Source organism: Triticum urartu, chromosome 3A (genome assembly GCF_056163025.1).
Source record: "Triticum urartu cultivar PI428250 chromosome 3A, HENAU_Tu73, whole genome shotgun sequence".
Taxonomy (NCBI): domain Eukaryota; kingdom Viridiplantae; phylum Streptophyta; class Magnoliopsida; order Poales; family Poaceae; genus Triticum; species Triticum urartu.
Window position 1 is genome coordinate 483,428,145 of NC_141875.1, and position 13,125 is coordinate 483,441,269.

Below are 13,125 nucleotides of genomic sequence, written 5' to 3' on the forward strand. Positions count from 1 at the left end.
CGTCGTTATGAGCAACTTTCATGTACAAAGTTTTTCCATCCGAGCTACGGTTTATTTTATATTAATTTTAAAAGATTTAAATCATTTTTAGGATTTATTTAATTAATTAGATCAACATTATCCAGAATAGTGTTTGCTGACGTCATCATGACGTTAGCATGACGTCAACAGTTGACCTGGTCAACCTGACAGGTGGGTCCCGCATGTCATACACTGCTTAGCCCAATTAGGGTTTAATTGACTTAACTAATTGATTAGATTAATTAAACAAGATTAATTAGTTTAGTTAATTCTTTAATTACTTAATTAAGTTAATTAATTAATTCACTAATTAATTATTAATTTTATTTATTTATTTATTTTTCATTATTATTATTTTAAATCTTTTTTGAACGTTCTCGGTCGTGGGGCCATTTGGTCAGTGGCCCAGGGGGCATAACGGGCGCACGGGCGTTGGGAGAATCGGGCGGGCGCCCGAACGAGGGTGAACAGAGCCGCGACGGGGGGCACTGGCGCCGGCGGCCAGGGCGGGGCTCACCGGCCGGTCGTCTCCTGCGAAGGAAGCTGACGCAGGGGGGGGCGCCGGAGGCAGCAGCAGGCGCGCTGCGGCCTCACGCGAGGCGGCAGAGGCGAGTGGGCGGGGCAGGAGCACAGCAGCGGCAGCGGCGGCGGAGGGAGAGCAGCGGCGGCCGGAGCGCGCGGGCGACGGCGCGGGCACGCGCGGTACGTGGGCGAGCGGGACCGCGGCTGTGGCCGCGGCAGAGAGGGGCGAGGCGGGGCACATGCGGCGCACGGCGAGGCCAGCGCCGTCGCGGGCGAGGGAGAGAGAGGAGGGGCGCGGGGACGCGGCCATGGGCGCGTTCAGGGGCGCCGGGGCGCGGTCGTCGGCGTGGTGAGCGCGGGGGCGGGGCTGCGGGTGAGGACGGCGAGCAGTGCATGCGGGCGGCGCGGTCGTCGGGCGCAGGGCGGCGCGAGGCGGCGTCGAGCGCGGCTCGGGCGCAGCCAGCAGGGGCCGCGGTGGGCGCGGCGCGTGCGAGAGCGCGGACGGCGCGGGCACGGCGCGGTGAGCAAGCGAGGGCGAGTGGCGAATCCTCACAAGGGGTCGCAGGGTCCGTGGCAGCGGGGGTCGAGGGGGGCGACGGGGACGATGCGCGTAGAGGGAGGGAGGCTGTCGAGGGGGGAGGAAGCAGTCCGGCGGGGGGGAGCTCCGACGAGGTGGCGTCGTGCGGCTTGGTTCCAGGCGCGGCGAGGCGCGGTCACCCCGATCCGGATCTGGATCGGGGGGGCGAGGGGGAGATATTTCCGGGGGGAGTGGGGGCGTGTCGGTGGGGGGGTCTGGTGGAGTGGGGGGAGGTTATAGGCGGGGGTGGGCCTTGGCCCAGTTGGTCCTGTGGCCTGCCCGGCCGAAGCCCCGAGTGGCAGGGGGCTTTCTCCTTTTTTCTAGTTTTAGTTTTAGTTTTTATTTTTATTTTTATTTATTTTCTTTTCTGTTTTATTTCATTTTAAAGTATTTAGGCATTTTCTAAAAATGTGTTTACTTTACCATAATTACCAGTGCAATATTTGGCACCCACCGAACATTTTTGTTGCAACTTTTAAAAACTTTTGTTGTTTGCCATTTTCTGAATTGATTTTTGAATCGGTTCGAACTAACGAAAGTTTAGCAACAGTAATCACCGATGACATGGCATCATTAGGAGAGTTTTACTATAGCCTAATTATCCGGGCGTTACAAATCTCCTCCACTACAAGAAATCTCGTCCCGAGATTTAGGAGGTAGAAGGAAACAGTGCGGGGTATTCATCATGCAGGCGGTCCTCGCATTCCCAAGTGGCTTCGTCTTCAGAGTGATTCGACCACTGGACTTTGAGGAACTTGATCGCCTTCTGACGTGTGCAGCGTTCATCTTGGTCAAGAATGCGGACCGAATGCTCTTTATAGGAGAGGTCCTGTTGTAATTCGAGCACTTCATGATCCACTGCTCGGATTGGATCCTTGAAGCAACGGCGGAGTTGTGACACATGGAACACATCGTGAACCTGAGAAAGGTTCGGCGGAAGCTCCAGTTGATATGCCACTTTTCCACACCTTTCGAGAATAGTGAAGGGACCAATATAGCGAGGAGCTAGCTTGCCCTTGATCCCGAAGCGGGGAGCACCCTTCATTGCTGTAACTCGAAGATAAGCCTTTTCGCCAGGTTGATAGACCATGTCTTGGTGATGAGGGTCATACTGACTTTTCTGACGTGACTCAGCAGTCTTGAGATTCTCGCGAATAATGCGAACTTGTTCTTCGGCCTGTTGGATAATATCCAGACCGAAGAGTGGACGTTCCCCAGTTTCTGACCAGTTCAGAGGGGTTCGACATTTTCATCCATATAGCACTTCGAAGGGGGACATCTTCAGACTAGCTTGATAGCTATTATTATAAGAGAACTCGGCATATGGAAGAGATTCCTCCCATTTCTTGCCGAAGGAAATTACACAAGCTCGAAGCATGTCTTCGAGAACTTGGTTGACACGTTCAACATGTCCTTGCGACTGAGGATGAAACGCCGTACTGAACGACAGGTGAGTTCCCATAGCTTCTTGAAAACTTGCCCAAAATCTTGAAGTGAATAAGCTGCCACGGTCTGAACTGATAACCAGTGGAATACCGTGAAGTGAAACAATTCTGGACATGTAGAGAGTAGCAAGCTGACTAGCAGTGATTGTCTCTTTGACCGCCAGAAAATGTGCAACTTTAGAAAGCCGGTCAATGACGACAGGAATAGCATCATTACCTTTCTGCGATTTGGGAAATCCAGTGACGAAGTCCATTTCAACATGGTCCCATTTCCATTCGGGAATAGAGATAGGTTGCAGAGTTCCAGCAGGCCTTTGATGCTCTGCTTTGATACGGCGGCAAACGTCACACTCAGCAACATAACGAGCAATGTCCTGCTTCATATTAGACCACCAGAATCTCCAACGAATATCCTGGTACATCTTTGTACTACCAGGATGGATGGACAGAGTCGTATCATGAGCTTCTTGCATAACCCTTTTAGTCTTATCCAGGTTTTTCTTCGAACATGGTACCACTAGGCGGCCTTTGAAGTACAAGGTGCCATCGTCGGCGATAGTGAAGAATGAGGGCTTTCCTTTTGCTAGATGGCGTTTAATCTTATGGACTTCAGAGTCATAACCTTGAATAGTCTTTATACCAGCTACGAGATCTGGTACGACAGCCAGGGTATTTAGAGAACCCTTATTAACAACAAGAAGATTCATCTTGCGGAACTCCGGGGGAGGGGAATGAGTGCTCCAGGAGGAACAATATGGAGGTTCAGCTTTCTAAATTCTTCGACAAGCGAGGGCTGAACTTTGTGAACCTGGAGGTGGTTGCAGTAAGACTTGCGGCTCAAGGAATCAGCCATTACATTAGCCTTGCCGGGGGTATAGGATATACCCACGTCAAAGTCTGCAACAGTCTCCATCCATCTTTGCTGACGGAGGTTCAGATCTGGCTGAGTAAACAGATACTTCAGACTTTGGTGGTCGGTGAAGATCTCGCAACGATTACCGAGAAGGTAATGTCGCCACTGCTTCAGTGCATGAATGACAGCAGCAAGCTTGAGGTCGTGAACTGGGTAGTTTTCTTCGTGAGGGCGCAGTTGATGAGAGGCATAAGCAATCACTCTGCGCTCTTGCATTAGGACACATCCTAATCCTTGACGGGAAGCGTCGCAGTAAATGACGAAGTCCTTCTTAGTATCAGGTGGAGCAAGCACGGGGGCAGAAGTCAACTTGTCTTTGAGCGCCTGGAAACTTTCCTGACACTTGTCTGTCCAGTCAAACTTGACACCCTTATGCAATAGATTAGTCAGGGGCCTGGCAATCTTGGAGAAGTTCTCGACGAATCGACGGCAATAGCTGGCGAGACCGAGAAAACTTCGGACTTGCTTGACGTTCTTCGGAGGAGTCCAATCGAGAATAGCCTGAACTCATTCAGGGTTGACGGCAATACCATCCTTGGAGATGACATGCCCCAGATAGGTTACTTCGGGGAGCCAGAATTCACACTTGGAATACTTAGCATACAGTTGATGCTCTCGAAGCTTTTCTAGCACAAGACGAAGATGTTCAGCATGTTCTTCCTTGTTCTTGGAAAATACAAGGATATCGTCCAAATAAACCACGACGAACTTGTCGAGGTAATCCATGAATATATAGTTCATCAGACGAGAGAAGGTGGCTGGAGCATTCATTAAGCCGAATGACATGACAGTGTACTCATATGATCCATACCGAGTCACGAAGGCGGTTTTTGGGATGTCCTCTTCACGAACACGGATCTGGTGGTAACCCAACCTCAAGTCGAGTTTGGAGAACACTGATGAGCCAGCCAGTTGATCATAAAGATCATTGATCCGAGGAAGAGGGTATTTATTCTGAATGGTAGCTTGGTTTATAGGACGGTAGTCTTGGACTAATCGGTTTGTCCCATCCTTCTTCTTAACAAAGAGAGAAGGTGCTCCCCAAGGAGAGCAACTTGGGCGAATGAAACCTTTGACAAGAGATTTGTCGATTTCCTCCTTAAGCTCAATGAGTTCATGTGGCGGCATCTTGTAGGGTCGTTTGGCTATAGGGGTGGTGTCGGGTTTCAAGTCGATGATGAATTCGACAGCTCTAGCAGGGGGAATCCCTGGAAGTTCTTCTGGGAAGACGTCTTGGAATTCACGAACGACGGGAATGTTTTCAATGCCCTCGAGTGGTGCAGCGTTCAACGCATTCAAGGCATAAAGTCGTGCCTTGGCGTTCTGAACTAGATGAGCTTTGTCGGGGATATACCCTGCGGTATGACCCGGCCAGATGTATAACCCGGCCGGACTTGGTGACTCACTAATGACCCGCCCTGACTAGACGACACACTAAGTGGCCCGCCCGATCCTGGCAACTTATGGGTGACCTGGCAAGCAGATCAGAGGAGCGACAAGTCCCGGGGGCCCAGGAGGCTCAAGGCCCAGAAGGCCGGCTTACGTTATGGTAGGCCGGCTTAAGAGGAAAGGCGTGAGGAATATCTCCCTTACAAGGGATCAAGAACCGGACTTGTATCCGGCTTGTAGTAGAAGATAGGCTAGTCCTAATCATATTTGGACTCCACATGTAACCCGCCCCTCTAACTTATATAAGGAGGGGCAGGGCACCCCGAGAGGGACAAGCAACAAGAACAATATCTAGGGCTAGACAAAAAGAGGAGAGCTGGCTTACGGCGACTACCTCATGATCATAATGAGACCTAGCCACAAACAGCATGTAGGGTTATTACCGGATGATGTTTCCCGGGGCCCGAAGCTGTCTAAATCCTCGTCTTATGTGTTGCGTCTTTCGATTCCGCTCAACCCCTTCAAGCTACCACATAGATGCGTTGGCCTCGCGACTAAGTCCTGGCACTAAGGACATCTGCCGTGACAATTCCACGACAGTTGGCGCCACCGTGGGGCTCGCGCACGGTGGTGTTGAGTTCTTGAAGGGATCTTTCCTAGGGTTTCGAGAAGTTCGCAATATCCGGATAAAGAGGAGTCAGTATGGAAGGGTTGGCATCAGCTTCAAATTCATCAATCCGAATTTACAATCTGCGAAGATTTGAGGTCAAGAGAAAATTAGGGTTGCGCATTGTGCTGTGGATGAACGCGACCCGGCGATCCGTTGAGTCGGGAGGCAAATCAATACCCGGCCGTCATGCGAGCCAAGAAAGTTATCTATTCTGGCGAGCCGCCAGTGTTCTGTGCTTGAATAGCATAGTACCACGACCCGGGCGTGGATTGTTCAAAACCACTACAACCTGAAGGAGCTCAACTATTCGCTGCTGCTATCGTGTGTCGCCAAAGCAGTCACGGGATAGCACTCCGGGTCAAAGTCAAATCCATCAAAATCATCTCCATGGAATACCGTGTGAAATTGCAAATCAGCGTTACCAAAAAGAAAAAAGGAATCTGGTCGTACGAGAACTAGGCACTAGATTCTCCACTGCCGTAACCCGCCTGTGAACCGCTGCTGCAAGCGGCCACATCCGCCGAGTCACCGGATTCAAACAGCTGGGCTCCCCGCTGGTTCTAAACCGCCGCGGCCGTAACAAGCAGGTGCTATTTTTCTAAACTTATTTGATATAATTAAGTATCATCAAAAGATTTTTTTCAAGGTATTGTATACACAGGTCAATTACCTCATGGCTAAAGTCTGATCCGGCCCTCGCGCACTGTCATTGGAGGCCGTGTCTACACTCGTACTATGTCAAAATTGCTTAATGGGTGTGCGCAAATCGCCGCCTCAGCGGTCCGGTCTACATCAACTCACCAGGACTGTGCCTACAGTCGGGTTATTCAACCGTGCCCGCGCCGACTTAACCGTCCGCGCCCACGGCCGACTTGTCTATCCGCACAGCTTACAATACCGCGGCCGACTCACGCGTCCGCTCCATCTTCTAAATGTTGCGGTTAACTCCGACATATATATATATATCAATAAATTAGAGCCAATGGACATATGCGAGCAGCCCCCGCCGCGTTGAGCCACCGGGGCTATATTGAGTCTCCGGTCTGCCTGAGCCACCTCTGTCGTGATAAACGGATCATCCGTCGTCCAAACAAATCAGGTGATATCCATTCAAGTTTATTTTATTAATATATATTGTTTTCATCAAAGAACAATTACTTGGTCTTATAATATTTTTGCAGAACCATTACAAAAAGGTGTCACCTAAGGGGTGCACATCGTTTTACAACGCCATGGACGACTCGTCCATCTGCCCTCACGGCGGTTCACGCATTGGCACCGGTTTATAATGCAGAGCACAACTGGCTCATCTGCGCTGGCTTACAAGGCCGCGACCGACTCATCTTTCCGAAGCCGCTTCTGATGCTGCAGTCGTTTTACTGTCTGCCCTGTGGTCTGGCCTATTGAAAGTGCCGGGTTGACTAAACAGAATTTACGCACAGATCATCTGTCATTCACAAACATCAGGTGATATCCATCTAAAGTTTATCTATTAAACACTTATTGTTTTTTGTCAAAGAACAATTTTCTCTGCCCTGTAATATTTTTACACAGGAAAATTTTTTATGCCTCGGATACGGAGTGCATGCACTAGCATTCGTCCATGCCACGCTGCTAGACAGACATGCGTACAAGCCACCGTTCCCACGGTCCAGCCTTCATTAACTCGTCAGGACCGCGCGAATTATCCAATAAAGCGCGCACAGGCCGCTGACCCCCGCAGTCCGGTCTACATCAACCTACGGCCGACTCACTCGTCTGTGCCGGCTTACAACGCCGTGACCGATTCATCTGTCTGCTTGTGTGGCCGACTCGCCCATAATTGATTTCAGCTTCACTGTGGTGATCATCAACTCTGCGGTGGATATTTTCTGGCCTAACATATCAGGTGAAATCCCTCCAGTATATTTTTATTATATGTTGCTTTTCTTTAAAAGAGCAATTACTCTGGCTGGCAAGTTCTCCAATGCAGGACAAGTTATATCACTGAGCTATTGACTGACTCATACCGGTTTATATCACGGTCAAATATGGAGAATCTCAAGACAACTCCTTGAGTCGTCTTGAGACTCGGGAGCTACAATGACATGACTCGGGAACTCCGGGTCATTGGAGGGAATAATAACCCGGTTCTGGAGGCTACCGCCATATTGATGAAAATTTAAAAGCCGTCAGGAAATTGCCGGTTCAAAATAACTATTCTGGTTTAGAATCCGGCTCAAGAGACATCTTTCTCCCACAAAGCTTTGAAGCTCTCAAATCCGGTTGAAACATCCGGCTCAAGGTAAATTTGTTTCTTACAAAGCTTTGGAGCTATCAATATCCGGTTTAAGAATTTCCGGATTCAAAAAGATTTAAATCTCTCACAAGTTCGAGTTCTTACAAAAATTAAAGGTTGCCAAAAAGAATTTGCTGCCATGTTGCGCGGTTCAAACATAGGTATCCTGCCTTACGGCTTATCTTATTATGATCACTTGGGGGCTTCCTGTTCATCGAGCATAGCTATCAATACCCTCTTGATCGGCGCAATGCCAAAATTTATATGGTCACTTGGGGGCTTCCTGTTCAAACATAGGTCGTATTCGAACCAAAGAGAACATAGCTATCGATACCCTTTTGATTGGCAAACTGCCGAACCTACTTGGGGGCTTCTTGATCGTATCCGAATCATAGCTCAACCCCTTTGGGAATCGACGTGGATCTATTCGAATCAGCATCGTTAAACAACTCTCAAGGTCATTTGGGGGCTTCCTGTTCAAACATAGGTCGTATTCGAACCAAAGAGAACATAGCTGTCGATACCCTTTTGATTGGCAAACTGCCGAACCTACTTGGGGGCTTCTTGATCGTATCCGAATCATAGCTCAACCCCTTTGGGAATCGACGTGGATCGTATTCGAATCAGCGTCGTTAAACAACTCTCAAGGTCATTTGGGGGCTTCCTGTTCAAACATAGGTCGTATTCGAACCAAAGAGACCATAGCTATCGATACCCTCTTGATCGGCATCGCCAAAGCCACTGGGGGCTATATGATCGTATTCGAATCTTAGCTTAACCCCTTTGGAACGGTTTACTGATCATATCCGAATCAGAAGCCTCAAAAAGTTTTATTCTGTCTCTGGTAAAGTTTATTGCAGCCACAATTACTTAACTTAAGAACTTTTTGGGATTATATCTCAAATATATATAAGTGTTTTATGTTTAACCCGGCTTGACTTTTGACTATAAGTCGCCAGTTTATGACAATCATCATCTATGTGGAAGCATTGGCTTCTAAGGATTGGGTTATCACCCTTACTGCACAGGTTATGTAAGCCGGTAGTACAAATTCAACATCACAGTGGTTGTATGTGAGATATTATGACCCGCCCTGGTTTTGACGCTAAGTCACCAGAGCATATGTTGTTTAAACTCTCTGCAGGATTTGCAGAAATATGACATATAAATGATTAAGTTCAAGCTCATTACCAAAGTTGATGCTTCAAAATGATTATCCGTTCTGGATTTTTCTCAAAAGGCTATACGCTGCCGGGTCATAAAAATTCCGGTTTACAATGAAGGCGTATTGAATCGCCATCGGCCAAGAGCCGTCGGGTATTTAAACTCCGGATTTACTTGTCAACAGATAAGGTATTTGAAATCTTTAAATAGCCAAAACTTGGCTGGATTGTCGTTATGATATTGAATGATTGAGGTTATCAAATCGGGTCATTCAAATCTTTAATAGCCAACATGGCTGGATTTTCATGATGATATTGAATGATTGAGGTTTTCATACCAGATTATATTATTCAAATCTTGAATAGCCAACATGGCTGGATTTCTATTATGATTATCAATAAACAGTATTATGATTGAGGTTTTCAAAGTCGCTTTAGCGCAACGGCTATTATCTTTATCAATGGGCATGTTTTATTTTACAATGGAGGAAATAGTCCCGAGTCGCTGCAGGCTTACAACCCGGCACTTGGGGGCTACATTATTCAAGTTGAGGTTACATCAAATATGCAAGTCTCATGTCGCTGCAAGCATGCACCATGACACTTGGGGGCTAATGCAAAGTCATTTTTATTGGCCTTATTGAAGACCCGACGCATCCCATTGTAATGAGCCGGCCCTTGGGGACTACCAATTGCTCCTATTAAAATTCAAGATACACAAGCCTTATTCCATTATATTCAAGGATCCACTGCTCAGTTGGTAAAGCACAAAGCTCTTAACCTTGTGGACGTGGGTTCAAGCCCCAGGATGGGGGTTACATCATATGATATTATTTTCAATGAAAAGTCCCAGCTCAGTATTATCTTACTAAGTCGGCCCTTGGGGGCTACACGTTACTGCTCAAATTTACATCATCATATTTACAAAGTCCCTGTTCATTATTACATAATGACCCGACACTTGGGGGCTAATGCATATTGCTCTTTGCTGAAGACAATTCTAGGATGACCCGGCTACACTACTATGACTATAGCCGACTCATGGGGGCTACACAGCTGGATTTTATTTAAAGCCATGGTGATAAGTCCCGGCTTATTCATGCTGATTAAACCGGCCCTTGGGGGCTACAGGTAATATGGATTTAAGGGAGAAATATGTTCAAATTCTCAGTTTTGAGCAGATTGGATTGATCCGGGGTTTACAACAATCATGATCCGGTGTCACCAATAATTATGACCCGGCGTCGCCTACAGTTATGACCCAGTGCTATCAATATTTACAAGCCGGCAATTTTGGTTATGATAAACCGGCAAGTTTTACCTCTTCAAGCCAGCTGAAAGTCAGATGAGTATTTCAAGACCAATATGTTTTAAGCCGGCGCTTTGGAAGCCGATTCAAGTGGATTATTTCTTACAATATTTCTCTACAAGAGACCAATGCCAGCAAATTGACTATGAAGCTGGCCTATTTACCCGGATTTCTCAAAAGAAGTATCTGGATTTTTTGCATTCACAAAAGTTTGAACATATCTACTAAAGGAGATTTGCTATGAGTACATGGGCATGTATCAAGAAGGAAATGACAAGGATTTAAAAATGATCAGGTGCCGGCTTACAAGAATATTTAACCCGGAGTGCAACCTGTCAATTTGTTCTTGTGTTTATGTTGCAGATCAGTTTAACATGGATAAATCCAAATTAAACTTGGGGGCTAATGTCGGGGATATACCCCGCGGTATGACCCGGCCAGATGTATAACCCGGCCGGACTTGGCGACTCACTAATGACCCGCCCTGACTAGACGACACACTAAGTGGCCCGCCCGATCCTGGCGACTTATGGGTGACCTGGCAAGCGGATCAGAGGAGCGACAAGACCCGGGGGCCCAGGAGGCTCAAGGCCTAGAAGGCCGACTTACGTTATGGTAGGCCGGCTTAAGAGGAAAGGCGTGAGGAATATCTCCCTTACAAGGGATCAAGAACCGGACTTGTATCCGGCTTGTAGTAGAAGATAGGCTAGTCCTAATCCTATTTGGACTCCACATGTAACCCGCCCCTCTAACTTATATAAGGAGGGGCAGGGCAACCCGAGAGGGACAAGCAACAAGAACAATATCTAGGGCTAGACAAAAAGAGGAGAGCCGGCTTACGGCGACTACCTCATGATCATAATGAGACCTAGCCACAAACAGCATGTAGGGTTATTACCGGATGATGTTTCCCGGGGCCCGAAGCTGTCTAAATCCTCGTCTTATGTGTTGCGTCTTTCAATTCCGCTCAACCCCTTCAAGCTACCACATAGATGCGTTGGCCTCGCGACTAAGTCCTGGCACTAAGGACATCTGCCGTGACAATTCCACGACAAGCTTGGTAAGCAATTATTTCATCAGAAGGGTGTAGCAGATGGACGACCTTAGTGTCGCAAACTATAGAAGCAGTATGCGCTTTCAACCAATCCATTCCCAGAATGAGGTCGATGCTACCAGACTTCACTACGATGGGAGAGGCAAGGAATTCCAGTCCTTCGATTTCAACGGGGACGTCGTTGCAAATCATGGAGGTCCGACATTGGCCCGCGGGAGTATGTACTAATAGCGAAGTGTTCAGGTCCTCGCTTTTAATGCCATGCATGAATGCAAAATCCTCTGACATGAATGAATGTGATGCACCTGTATCAAATAAAACAGATGCTGGTGCTGAATTTACGAGGAGTGTACCCATCACGGTAGCGGGCTGGTATAGAACTTCATTGAGATCAACGTGGTTGGCATGAACATGACCATAAGACTTGGCATTGTTGTTGCGGGGCTGGTTGCTTCCACGGCCAGTTGCTGGGAGGGCCAGTTGATTCTGGTTCTGATTACAATCCCTAGCACGGTGACCTGGTTGACCACACTTGTAGCACAGACCATTATTGGGAGTGGGAACAGGAGCTTGTGGTGGTGGAGCTGGAAGTCTTGGCTGCCTAGTTGGAGGAGCAGGCAGACGAGGTGCAGCATAGGTCTGCCTTGGGGCAGGTGCATTCGGCTGGTACATGCTGTTGGGAATCCATATCTTGCGCTTCTGCGAGGACGGGCCCGAAGATGAGCCTGTGTCACGGTTGCGCCTGTGAGAGCTCTGGTATTCCTGCAGACCAGTTTCGACATTGATGGCCTTGTTCACCAGGGTGGCGAAATCAGCAAAGTCATGCACTAGAAGTGCGAGCTTGATGTCAGCTTGAAGGCCATCACGGAACTTCTCCTGTCTGCGTGCATCAGTTGCAATGTCCTCTTCAGCATAGCGGGACAAGTCAAGAAACTCCCGTTGATAAGCTTCAACAGTCTTGTTGCCTTGGGTGAGGTTGCGAAACTCGCGCTTCTTACGGTCCATGACTCCTTGAGGAATGAAGCGAGCACGGAAGGCAGCTTGGAAGTCTGGCCGGGTGACGATTGTTCCAACTGGCAGAGTACACCTATGGTTGTCCCACCATTGAGCTGCGGGTCCCTTCAGGAAGAAGGAAGCAAAGGTGACATAGCTGGCAGGGGCTACATTAGCAGACTCCATCTCATAGGTGATGTCACGGAGCCAGTCATTAGCATCCGGAGGCTGAGTTGAGCTGTGGTACACAGTTGGGTTCAGGCGCATGAAATCCTGCAGAGTTACTGGGGTTGGCTGCTGGTTCATATTGGGGCGAGGAAACTGAGCCATCGTATTCTCCATGAACTGGCAATTCATCTCAAGCTGTTGGATCATACCAGCCATGTACTCAGGAGGTGGTGGGAGGTTGCCACCACGTCCATGACCACCTGGTCTAACCATCCTGCTAATATATAACAGGGGTAGTTCAGCATCGAGAAATTTGCAAAGACAAGAATCATTCATGATGAAACATGCACAATGAAAGCAGCACGATAGATACTACATAGTAGTCGGCATATCTTACAAAAGAGATCATGCATAGAGTTTGGTACATAGAGTTCAGTACATAGACTAATACATCATAGGCGGCACGCAGGCTCGCGACGAATGCATCTAACACTAACAAGCAAGCCTACATCAGTCCCAGGAGGAACTGTGGAGGTAGGTGTAGCCTGACAGCTGGTAGTGACGCGAAGGGAAGACCTCCATGCGAGTAGCCTGGGGTCCGCGGATACTCTGGTGCGGAACCC

At 48.3% G+C, this 13,125-nt stretch overlaps 1 protein-coding gene across 1 annotated transcript; it reads right to left on the minus strand.

The window, feature by feature from the left end:
* Positions 1-418: 418 nt before the first annotated feature.
* Positions 419-12,640, minus strand: LOC147980203 (uncharacterized). The gene is made up of 3 exons (XM_087515513.1): positions 11,695-12,640; positions 6,862-6,958; positions 419-1,091 (listed from the first exon to the last, which is right to left on the minus strand). Exons 1-3 carry the CDS (start codon positions 12,638-12,640, stop codon positions 419-421), a joined length of 1,716 nt encoding a protein of 571 aa, XP_087371639.1.
* Positions 12,641-13,125: the final 485 nt, after the last annotated feature.

Coding starts and splice junctions, on each gene's coding strand:
- LOC147980203 (XM_087515513.1), bottom strand. CDS start 12,640: ATGAACCAGCAGCCAACCCCAGTAACTCTGCAGGATTTCATGCGCCTG. Junction 6,959..11,694: donor CCAGCCCGCTACCGTGATGG/GTACACTCCTCG, acceptor AATTCTGTTTAG/TCAACCCGGCACTTTCAATA. Junction 1,092..6,861: donor GATGAGTCGGTCGCGGCCTT/GTAAGCCAGCGC, acceptor ACCCCTTGTGAG/GATTCGCCACTCGCCCTCGC.